This window comes from Polistes dominula, unplaced genomic scaffold (assembly GCF_049000335.1).
Source record: "Polistes dominula isolate Pdom_NZ unplaced genomic scaffold, Pdom_raw_medaka contig_23, whole genome shotgun sequence".
NCBI classification, from domain to species: Eukaryota; Metazoa; Arthropoda; class Insecta; order Hymenoptera; family Vespidae; genus Polistes; species Polistes dominula.
The window spans coordinates 4,892,501-4,904,910 of NW_028300963.1; the positions used below are offsets into that span (position 1 = coordinate 4,892,501).

General features: G+C 33.1%; 1 protein-coding gene across 5 annotated transcripts in view; it reads right to left on the reverse strand.

Moving 5' to 3' along the window:
* Positions 1 to 12,410, reverse strand: part of LOC107065748 (uncharacterized) — a 78,514-nt gene that overhangs the window by 14,452 nt on the left and 51,652 nt on the right. For all 5 annotated transcript variants that reach the window (XM_089172877.1, XM_015319712.2, XM_089172876.1 and 2 more), the window contains one exon: positions 7,848 to 7,966. In XM_089172877.1, coding sequence (XP_089029003.1) covers positions 7,848 to 7,966 — 119 coding nt within the window. The remainder of the gene's footprint in view (positions 1 to 7,847; positions 7,967 to 12,410) is intronic.

Here is a 12,410-nt window from a genome sequence, read left to right on the forward strand (position 1 = left end):
TATTACGAGTCTAGATTCTCTGCGGACTTTTCCTCCCAACCTACTAAATACATATATATATATATATATATATATATATACATATATATACATACCACGTCATTTCGAATGTTGTCTACTAACGAATATACGTGAGTTTGGTGACACGTGCGAATTACAATATTAATCATTTACAAAATAAGAGAGAGAGAGAGAGAGAAAAATTATATTTTCCTTCGTGAAATACAAAAAATACGTATTATTATAATTCTTTTACAGTTAAATAAAATATTATAGGGGTGGTAGTTAAACGGAACAAACCGTAAGTTTATCGTTATAAAATGAAGAGTTAAAAGAAATCTTTATTGGAAGAAGAAGAAAAAGAAAGAAGGAAGAAGACTTCTTTAGCGACACGTGCAAATTACAGTACTAATCATTAACAAAACGAAAGAAAAAGAAAGAGATTAGATTTTTCTTCATAAAATACAAAAAAAAAATACATATTATTATAATACTCTTACATTTCAATAAAATATTATAGGGGTGGTAGTTAAACGGAACAAACCGTAAGTTTATCGTTATAAAATGAAGAGTTAAAAGAAATCTTCATTGGAAGAAGACTCCTACGTCCTTCTTCTCTTTTTCTTCTTCTACTACTTCTTCTGCTACTTCTTCTTCTTCTTCTTCTTCTTCCCACACGTTAACGCAAGTATTAATTTTACAAGGCGTAACGTAGAGCGGGCAATTCGTTTTGAAATTTTAATGAAAGGAACTCTCGCAAAAGCGTATGCAAGATAATCCCATTACTCTAACCATTCCGTGCTCCGGAGCGCCACTTTAGCTCGCATAAAATTAAGTGCCAAGGAAGAAATGAAAAAAGAGAGAAAGAGGGATAGGGATAGGGGTAGGGAGTAGAGAGAGAAAAAGAGAAAGAGAAAGAGAAAAAAGAAAAGAAAAGCGAATAAACGACCGGTGTCCTCGCGTGACCGTACGCGAATTACGTGTGAAACACTCTAAAACATAAGCCTCTCTTCTTCTCTCTCTCTCTTTCTCTCTTCTTTTCTCTCTTTCTCTTTCTGCAAAGAACATTTTCATTTAATGATACTATCCTGATGTTAATCCAATTTTTACAAGCGTTTGACTCTTTTCATTTGTTTCTCATAGTCGCATTTTTTATCGTTCTACGCAAATTGCATCCAATTGCATTCTGTAATTCATTTATCTTTTCAGAACATCAATTAAATATTTTTTGATCCAGGAATACAAAAATTTGAAGAAAACTGTAGAAAATATGTAAAAAATATTTGGAAGAAATTTGAACAACACGTGGTTGAATTTAAGGATATACAAAATAAAGAGATCTAGGATTTGTCCTTTGTGAACACGATCATACAGACAGAAATAGGAAAAAAGAAAGAAATATAGAGAAAGTCAAAGCAGCCGACGCCATAGTGGATTTTAAAACGAGTGTCGGATCCGGCGCACTTCAATGGAGAGCGTTTAAACTTTTAATGATCGTCGCCGGTTCAAGCGGCCGCCGGAATAAGCCCCTCGAGTCACCCTTTCCAGGGGCGTATCAAGCACCCCGTCAACCCCGTAGCCCCCTCTACCTTTATCGCTGCCGCCACCACTACCACCACCTCCACCTACGTCGTTCTCCGAGTTGTAGAAAAGCACCCTCGGTTGGTTTCGGCGCGTCCTCTTACAATCGCTCCAACGACCTTCCTTCATTTCTCCCTTTTCCTTTTTCTTCTTTTCCTTCTTTTCCTTCTTTACCATGTTACTCGAGTTCGATGTAACAAGACTACTACCCACGTAGTACGCGTGTTCGGCAAAAGAACGAGACAAATGTCGATACGAGTCGTTGACCCAAAAATCACGTGACTTCTTTCAACCAGACATCCCTTTGACAGTTTTCTTTAAATTGTGGGTCGTTTTTTTTTCTCATGTTTTTCTTTCCATCTGGATTTTATGATATTTCAATTATGTACGAATTATGTACGAATACAAAGTTTGTAAATAATTATTTCAATATGGTTTAAGGAATAATTTCAATACCTAGCTCGTTATTTGTCAAATCACATGACTTCTTTCATCCAGATTCTTTAAACAGTTTTCTTTAAATCACAGATTTTTTTTTTTTATATTTCTTTCATACGAATTTTTATGATATTGCAATTATATACGAGTATAAAGTTTGCGAATAATTATTTCAATATTGACCAAAGAATATTTTCATTATTAAGCTTGTCGTATTGTTTGCAGTTCGTATTTCCTTTTAATCATGGGAATATGATAAAGCAAACTGCCATATAAAATTCTATCAAAGTATAAATAATAATAGTAATAATAATAATAATAATCGAGTAGAGAGATATGAGTTGTCAAATAACGTAGCAAAACTAATGGAATACAGGGAATATGTACGTTTATATCCCGTAACCGTTGATTGGAAGCATCGATGCGGCGTTATTTAAAATAACCTAATTTAGTGTGCCAGGAATGCGATCTAAAGCCAAGGCTATGTGTCAGAATTAATGTTGGGCATCGATAACGATTTGCAACACGACAGATCGAAGCCTCTTGATGGATCAATGCATTTCTATCTTTTTCTCTCTCACTGCTGTTAGATAGAAGATAATGGGGAGAGAGAGAAAGAGGTACGATATCGAACGTTGCAAATAAAAAAAAACCCAAATAAAGAAAAAACATAGCGAGAGGTGGTAAATTTTAATCCTGCGTTGAATCAACGACGCGTTACCGTGAACAATTTATCGAAAAGCGTCGATTTTATCAGTTCCCTATTCACCCTCTTCTTTCCCCTCCTCCCCCAATCCCCCTTTTCACCTATTTTCACATCCCAGCGTCGCTTCTAATCAGAGAAATCATAAATATAACAACGGTGATCGTGATGGTGGTGGTGGTGGTGGTGGTATTGGTCGTTGTTTGGTAGGGAAGAATAGTGTGACGGTAGTAATAGCGCGTTCGTTCGCATCGACGCTAATTAAAATTTTATTCGAAATCGCGTTTGCCATGCTTTGTTTCTTTGTGCGAACGAGTCTCCTATATGCCATGTGCACAAGAACGATTCTAATTAATGAAATAATGGGAACGTGATAATAATCGAACTTGCTCTGTCTCATTCCCAACTACCGTTGTATTGTTAAAGAGAATCTACTATATATTTCATTGGAATGCACAAAGAGAAAGAGAGAGAGAGAGAGAGAGAGATACTATACTGCATATTATTATATATACAATACGTAGATATATAATCTGTATGTCGTAAAAGTCATTTCTATGTATTAGCCAAGAAATCGGATAACTTGTACATAAAATTGATATGTTTTTAAATGACCTTCCCTTTTCTTCATATCTTTTTCTTTTGATCCGTAAACATCAAATTATCCGGCATTTTCTATAACGAATACTTTATATATTTTTTTTCCTCCCCGATTTATGCTGTTTTCCAGGAAAATATCATAAGAGTAAACATTTTCTTTATTCAACATTAATCACGTATTTCTATGTAGAGTAACATACGTTGCTAGAGAAATCCCAATGTAAGCGGATTTTCCTAACCCGATATAAACGAACATAGAGAGAAAGAAAAAGAGAAATATACAGACTGTATATAAACTCTTCTTCAATGGTAGAAGGATATCACCTGATAGAAATACCTTTGATGGTGCGTCGTTTTGCAAATAAATCCATGTATAAATAGCAAATCTAAGTACGCATACAGCATCTTCCTATATTACTCTTCATGCGTTTTACTAGCTATGATAGATGACGTTAATATATATATATATATGAGTAATAAGTTGATTTTCAAGAGAGCAAGGAACGTTTATTTGCTAAGGTCGGTCACTCGTTGAATCATCATCGTTCGAGATGTGAGTCACGAAACTTCATTTAGGAATAGAGATACATATTAGAGATGTTAGGAGAAGACTCCTACACTCTCGAGCAAACTTCATCTAGTGCTAAGTAAACTCTAAGAAAATATGCACGGAACGAGATCTTATGACGAGGTATATAGTATAGATAACCTTTTTAAACACCCAAACACACTCATTCTTTCCTTCTCTTTCTATTTCTCTTTACATCGTACGTGATCAAGAGTATATTTTTTATCATGCATTTGTAGTATAATACTTCCTTAAAAAAGCAGAAAAATAAATAAAACATTTTCCTATAAGTACACTTTAAATATAAGAAAAATAGGAAGAAAAATAAACTCGTATAGGTTTCTAAATAGTTTAAATATTTGATTAAAAATAAATAAGGAAGAATTAAATTACGATAATTTATAATAATAATTATCAGTTGTCAGATTTTTATATTGAAGATTCACATGAGTTATAAGTGGTTTCGGTAAATATGCAATTAAACTGTTCAGTATTATAAGAATAGCTTATTTATTTTTTGCAAGGAATACTACAAATGTATAAAATTAATAATTGTTTAATTATTAATAAAATAACATTAATAATATTAATATAATATTTTTTTTTTATTATTTGTTAGTCACTTTTCACTTGACTTACGACCGATAAAGGGTTAAATTTAAATCTTACAATGTTAAGCTTTTCATTTCCGATATATTACATTTTCCAATAGAATTTTCAATTAGTCGAAGATTTTTCTTATTGGTCCATCGGAAAATGTCCATCGGAAAATGACGTTTCTAGTATGAGATATAAAAGTAGGTCATTGAAGGACGTTCTGTTTCGAAGAAAGTAAATTCTCTTTCTCTTTCTCTCTCTCTATCTCTATCTCTCTCTTTCTCTCTCCTTTGTTCAGTTCGATTTTCTTCAAAGCTTTATCCAGCAAGGAATGGTGGAAAAGAAGCAATCGAAGCAAAGGAGCAACTAATGCCTCGACTACTTTCGCGACTTGGAATCGAAGAAGGGATGAATCGCAATAAATCGCGAGCTCCTTATCAATTCGGCTGGCAAAGAAGACCCAAGCTCTTAACGGCTTTGGAAATCTACGCTCGTAGAGGAAACTTAGGCGAGTCCTACTTTCCTAAGGTGATACGTTTTTGCTACGACTTTTCCCCCTCCCCGACCAACCAACCTCCTTTTCCCCCAAAAACCTAATCTTATTCAACCTATTGAACTATTTTTTTTCTTCTACGTTATCTCATCGCGAGACATAGAGAAAGACGAAAGGGTATTATTAAATAAATTAATTATATCCTTGAAGATATATTTCTATTTTATAGTTAATTAATTAAATCATTAATTAATAATTACTTTTATAATTAATATTAAATATTTTTAATACGAGATTAATTTATTTGTAAATTTTATTATTAATTACTAATATTATTATTATAATTTAATTAATTTAATTATATATATATATATATATATATATATATATATATATATATATATATATATATATATATATTTTATATTTATATTTATTATTATATTAATTTAATAAATAATTTAATTATAATTTAATTATAAATATTATTTATTAATTTATTAATTATCCATTTGTATTAAATGGACAAGTAAAATAAAAATATTTTAAAGTATGAAAAAAAGGAAACAATTTTGCATGAATAAAGAATTTCAAAAAGAATTCTATGTTACTACGGATTGATAATCATGAAAAAAAATGGGTTCTAATTATTAAAATTAATATAATTATTATAATATCTTGATAATGTTTGAAATGTTCAATGCACAATTCAACATGGCAATTATCACATTGGTAAAAGCTCTATCTTTCCTTATTCTTATTCTTACTATTATTTATAATTTATTTTTCCTATAATTTTCCTATGAGTTTTTTTTTTTTTTAGAAATCTATTATAATTACTGTAAATTGTTCAATTACAAACATTTAAACGTACGTTTAAAATATCTATATTTTAACAAAATTAATTATCTCGTTTAAGTCTATATGATATGAAAACGATACATACTTTTCTTGAAAATGAGCTTGCTGAATCTTTTATGAAGTTCTAATTAGTTCGAAAAACTAACCTAAAAGATCAAAGAAGTGGGCTGTAAGTAAAGAAGAGATGGTTCCTGCTTTGTATCTTGTTGATGTTTGATAAACTATTATAAGTTACACTTCATAGTGAACAAAGCAGTCAAGATTTTAAGGGATTTAATTTCATTTCATTTTCATCAATGAATCAAACAAATTTGAAATAGAATGACATGTTATTTATGAATCATTAACAAATATGTTTAAAAAAAAAGTTTCCAAAATGCAAAGTATTAAAATGAACATAACATTTTATTCGATCCAATCGTGTTACGATATATCTAGACTCATTTTGTGATTAATGTAACAATATAGTTATACACGATAACTAATGCTGGGGTAATAAAAAAAAGTTCTTTTATTTTTTTATTTTTTATAGTCAGTAAAAAGAATCTCCTTTAAAAAGTACCTACCTACTTTAGAATTCTTTAAATATTCAGGACAATGGTAGTTAAACGGAGAAAAATGGCTTCATTCTGAGTCAAGAAAGAATAAAAGGAATAGAATGAACGGATAAAGGTCGAAGGCCATCGAAAATTCAGCTCGTTCTCTCGAGTTCTCTAAGGGTTAATGGGATCGGTAAGGAAGGTACCTTAGTTGAAGCAGAAGAAGATGAAGAAGAAGAAGAAGATAGGGAAGGTAGATAAAAAGAAAAAGAATAAGCAAAAAAGAACGGGGAATAAAGAGGAAGAAGATGAAGAAGAAAAAAGGGGGAAACTACTGGCCACAGTGGCGTCGGCGTTGTTTTTTTTTTTCTTTTTCATCATTTTCGGTTTAACTTTAACGCACGAACGAAACGGCCTTGATAGATATTCCAACCACGTAAGCTGTACAAGCTCGAATTTCCGTTTGCCAGAGGAATACGATCAGCTTCGAAACATCATATGTGTTGTCTATCTCGTTTCCTCTCTCTCTCTCTCTCTATATATATATATATATTTCTCTCTCTCAGTTTCATGTTGTTTCTCGTCTGACCCCATTAGCGTTGGTAGTCCGCATTATCGTCGCATTGATATTACGTACGTTTCGAAAGGCATTGAGAATGGAACATTGCTTGAGATCAAAGCCATTATCCACGAATATTCGCTTCGATTATTCTGATTTTGAGCTTCCTTGCACTTAGGGTTACTAACACGAATGATTTTAGGATAGTTTCCGAAATAATAGGGTAACGGTTAGATACTTTCTTTGCTAAGAAAATTTTACTTGAGGGACACGACCCTGCTCCAACGTGAGCCTTGATTCTCTCCTGTCTTCAAAAATTTATAGAAATTTAGTCCTAACCCAAAATTATGGTCATAAATCTTCCTACATCATTTTCTACTCAAAATATTACAGGAAACTTGTATCGAGAAGTGGACTATAAAGGCTAAGGTATAGTAATGATTTCAAAATCATGAAGACTATGCGTGAATGTTGAAATATATTTATGTATGATTATTTTCGTATTTATTATATATGTATGCATTTGTTATATTTATTACGCCATGCAACGCGTAATCGGAAACACCTAGTTTAATAGTAAATTATAAAAACATACAAAATAATAGCACAATTAGAATGGAATATATAAAATAATAATACACTAAAAAAATATAAAAAGCAAGGTTAGTTATGTTATATGTAAATCTGAAAAAAAAACATTTGAAATAATTGAATTGCAATATAGCGCTATCTATTGAAAACTAGAAAAAACTAATCACTATAAAAATTATCCTATATTCTAAATTAGAAAAAAATCACACAAAATAAAAGAAAATTGATTAAAATCGATTGAATAGTTGAGGAATTCATCGCAAATCAACAATGCGATATACTGTACTTTTATATATTATATATTATGTATGATTTACCTTCTGGTTCCAGCAACTTCAACGACTTTGCACCGACTTCGACTCCACCAGAACGGTGTCAATGTCCAATAGGAACTGCTCGCACTCCTGGCCCAACCTTCTTCTGGAAACAATAGGACCTGTAACCAAAAGTTACGATATTCCATATGTATTATATGAGTTGTAAAATGTGCTGAATTGTCTTCAATGATTTTCAAAAGTCTCTTAGGAGTATATTCTATTCTTCCAGCATATATAACACTTTATATTTCGTCAAAAAATTTCTCTCTATCTTTTTGCTTTAATTTTTTTTTTCATCTTGTTTTTTTGGCTCGTCGAGTACTCATGGTCCTTCTTTTTCAAAATTCTACTATCGCGTGCAAAAGAAATAGAGTTGGAGGAAGGAAGGAGGGGAGAATAACATGCGAGTGGAATATTGAAATACCCTAGGGCCTCTCTTTCTGTCCTTTTCTCTCTCTCTCTCTCTCTCTCTATCTCTCTCTCTCTCTCTTTCATTCTTTACTCTAGAAACGTAAACGAGCTAGGATAGTGGATGTACTAGTGGATGTAGGTGCATACGGATTGTCAGAGAGTTACAGCAGCACGTTTCAGGCATCGTGCTTCATGGAACCTGCTTGCACAATGTTCGCTTGCAAGGTGCTCTCGCCTTTTGTACTGCATCGCGTCCGCCACAAGGACGTACGAAAAGAAAAAGCTCTTTTCAATTTCCTCGACGCGTGACTTTCGTCTTTCGTGTGATCTTTCGATGAAGGTATCAAGTTATCTTAGCACGTACTCAACAAACGAACATACAACAGTACTAAATCTAAAAGAAGACAAAAAAAAATCAATTTCGTTCTTTCTTTCTCTCTGTACTTTATCATAGAATAATAAAATTCGCGTTTGATACAACTGTAAACTTGTTTTTTAAAATAGCACCGTCAAGTTTTATCTTAGAGAGATATATGTAATATAGTTCTTTTTCTTTTTGATAAATGGATGGTGTAACGTTTAACGAAAGTTAATATATGTAACCTATTTGATTCTCCTAGTATAATATTTAAATCGATTGAATCTATAAAGAACTATCATCACAGAGATGGTTTTCAATTAAATCGATATCTACTTGTCAGAAAGAAGTAGATATTGAACGTTTAAGCGGGTTTCATAGTATTTATTGAGACAATCGAATCGTATTTCTGTCAATACGATATTAGTTCTAAGAAAAAACTTTATACGATCAACGAGCTTCACCACCACCACAACATCCGATACTATTATTGTCATAACTAATATTGGAATAATAACATGGTACGTAAATAAAAACGAAGATTTGAATGATTTTCCAATATTCCTCTACGAGAATACGACCTTCTATAGAATTTCCATGAATGAAAATGAAATATGATAAATTAGTTGGATTCGTATGGAAGAAAAAAAAAGAAAAGAAAAGAAAATAAGCTTTGAACTTTATAGCAAAGTCGTTTCGCTCGGGTTATGCTTTCATAGAAAAGGGGAAAATAAGGAAAGAAAAAAAACCGTGGATAGAAGACTCTCGTTCTGCATCGAATATTTTCTCGCGTCAGTGAGTTTCTCAACGTTTCGACTTTCCGGTAATCTCGAGCCTACTAGGGCGAATACCGGTCGAAGTTATGCCAAGTCGAGAAATTTTCATCAGTCAGGCAATATATTCATCTGAGAAAGAGGAGGAAGGATAGAAAAAGAGGGGGATGGCTGAAAAACGTGGAGAGGGTTGGCAGCTGCTTGATCGAATCCCGAATTACCGCAGGATGTCTCGTTGCCAAAACTTCTTAATTCGTCGTTTTGGAACGAACGGGGTGTGTGTCGAAGGAAAAGGCTACGAAGACGATTTACTCTCTCTTTCTCTTTCCCTCTGCAGTAGGTGAACGATTGGGTGAAGGAGCTTGAAACACGTACCTACCAATGCACGTCGCGATTTTATCGACTACCATGGAATTGCATTCGACCCACGTAAACAGAAATATCGAGATCCTGGCACAAGACTCCTTTATCCTTTATACCGTTTTTCCAAGTTCTGCAAGATTTAACAAATTCGTAAGAGACTTTGGAATATTGGGAAAGACGACGAGCTGTTTCCCCGTACTACTAACTAAATAGGAATTCTCTCTCGAGGAGAAGGGGGTGCAGTTTTCAAGTTCATTTGCAAGTACATTTTGCAAACGATCAAATTCGATCTCGTTAGCGAGTCCTTTTATTAATTCGTTTTAACCTTTTAGGCACTATGCTCCACTATAGTGGCTTTTGCGGATAACATCTTTTATAATAAATTATACCTAATTTTATTAATAATTATTAAAGTAATATTATCTAAGTATATGTGTATCATTTCTTTGAGAAAAATTATAATCACACATCGTAGTTTTATCGTTTACACGTAATTCTCGTTAAACCCTGCCACAAAGAAAAACAACCTCTCGCAACATTCAGCAATGCCTAAGAATTTAAATTATTATCGATAGATCGAGAGACACTTTTTTGTTATTAAAATATTCGAAATATTACGAACGTGTTAGAAATTGTGATTTTGATCGAACTCGCGTAACAAGAGACATTTCCAACGTGTTTCTAAAACAAAAGAAAAAATAACAAATGTCGACTAACACGGATTACTAACACTATTTTACACTATCGAACCTTCTTTTCATCGTACGAGACAGACAGCTTTTCTCGATATTCGACCATTCAAATTCGAAAACGTGAAAGCCGACGCGGTTAGAAATCCAGCGTGTGGCACCCCCGGTCACTGAAGTATTCACAGAGCCGGAAACAATCCCAATGAACTAGCTCGCTGCTCTACCTGCCAATTATTTGCTCACCAACTACCATCCAAATTCGCGTGATTACGACTGTATTTTGTACGTTTCAATCCACCGGCACCATTCGCCATTAGCACTGCTACTACTAATACTACTACTACCACCACTGCCACTACCATTACCAACAGCACCATCACCTATCGATTCGATTTCGCACGGACGCCGATGCGGACGCGTCGATTATCCAGCCCGTTTCCCGGAAACTCTTTTATTTTTTCAAGCCTACAACACCGATGAGAGAACGTAAATGTGCTCGTAAAAATGTGAAAAAGAAAAAAAATTAATCTATCGAAATACCAATCGAACGATTTAATCGTTTTGAAATAAAAAAATAAAAAAAACATTATTTCCAAGTGCATTTATCCTAGCTTGTTATATATACATATACATACTTAATTGGTAAGTGCGTTATCGCACAGAAAGGAATAATTTGCTCTTACGATTGCGCTTGGGAATGCAATTGCACTTTAACTAGACTAACGTATATTCAGTTGCATCTTAAATTGTGACTACTGTATCCGGTGGTGGTTGCACACGTGTAGAACACATTTCAACCGATGTTAAAATCTTCTTCTTCGAGGTTCCATCTCTGTTAAACGCGTAGTAAAATTTTATCGTAGAGATTACACACATGCATTCTTTTTTTTCTTCTTTTTTAAAATTTAAATAATAATTAATTCTTTTCTTCTATTCGTTGAACCGTAATGCCTTATAAAAATCGTTAGGTAGAATTTATGAAAAGAAAGAAAAATAAAAGAACTCTTCTCTTATTCGTTTAAACGCGAAGGTTCTAAACTCTCCTCGTTAATGCGATCGCACATATGTGTCTTTCAATGTATTCGCAATACACGCATGTTCATATATATGTATATTACACATTGAATGGTACGTATTAACGTAGAAAGTTGAGAAAAGACTCGTGAAGGTGGTTTTGCACCCTCGTCATTTGAACAAAGTCTATTACTATACACACACATCAACGTTGCTTCCTTGTTGAGGAGCTCTTTTCAAAACGTGACTCGCATAGGTGCATTTATATATCTGTGTATCACGTAGTGTAGATACTAATATATATATATATATATATATATATATATAAATGTGCGTTTGCGTGCTAACTGAAAATAATTACGAAAATACCCTTGGCTTGGGGATATCTCAAAGGGAAAGATAAAGAGCGTGCGCAATTACGAATATTGCTGGGTTTGTAAACCGATGCTGACTCGGTCCATACCACACCGAGTCCGAGTAGCAACAGCAGCAGCAACAGCAACAGCAACAGCAACAGAAACAGCATCCTTGCTTCGTTTCATCTAATACATTCGTGGTTTGCCTCTGTTCATCCCTTTACCAACTCCCCCTTCTCCCTCTCTTGAAATACCTATAACATTCATCTACCCTACTACTATCCCTTCGTTTCAATAAAAAAAAATATATCAAAGCAGACACAACTCGTCTGCCTTCAATTTCAAGCGAGAACAAGTTGATCTATTTTATTTTCTTTTTTTTCTTCTTCTTCTTCTTCTCATTTCTTATTGCAACATTCAATATAAAACTGCATGAGATTTTTAGTTAACAAATTTTACATGAAAAAGAACTCAACTTTTTACTCTGCTTTATTGCAAAAGTATTATGAAAGAAGAGAAAGAAAGAAAGAAAAAAAGAAATAAATGTATATAAAAGAAAAAAAGAAAAAAAAACTGTACTTCGAATAATAACGCGACTT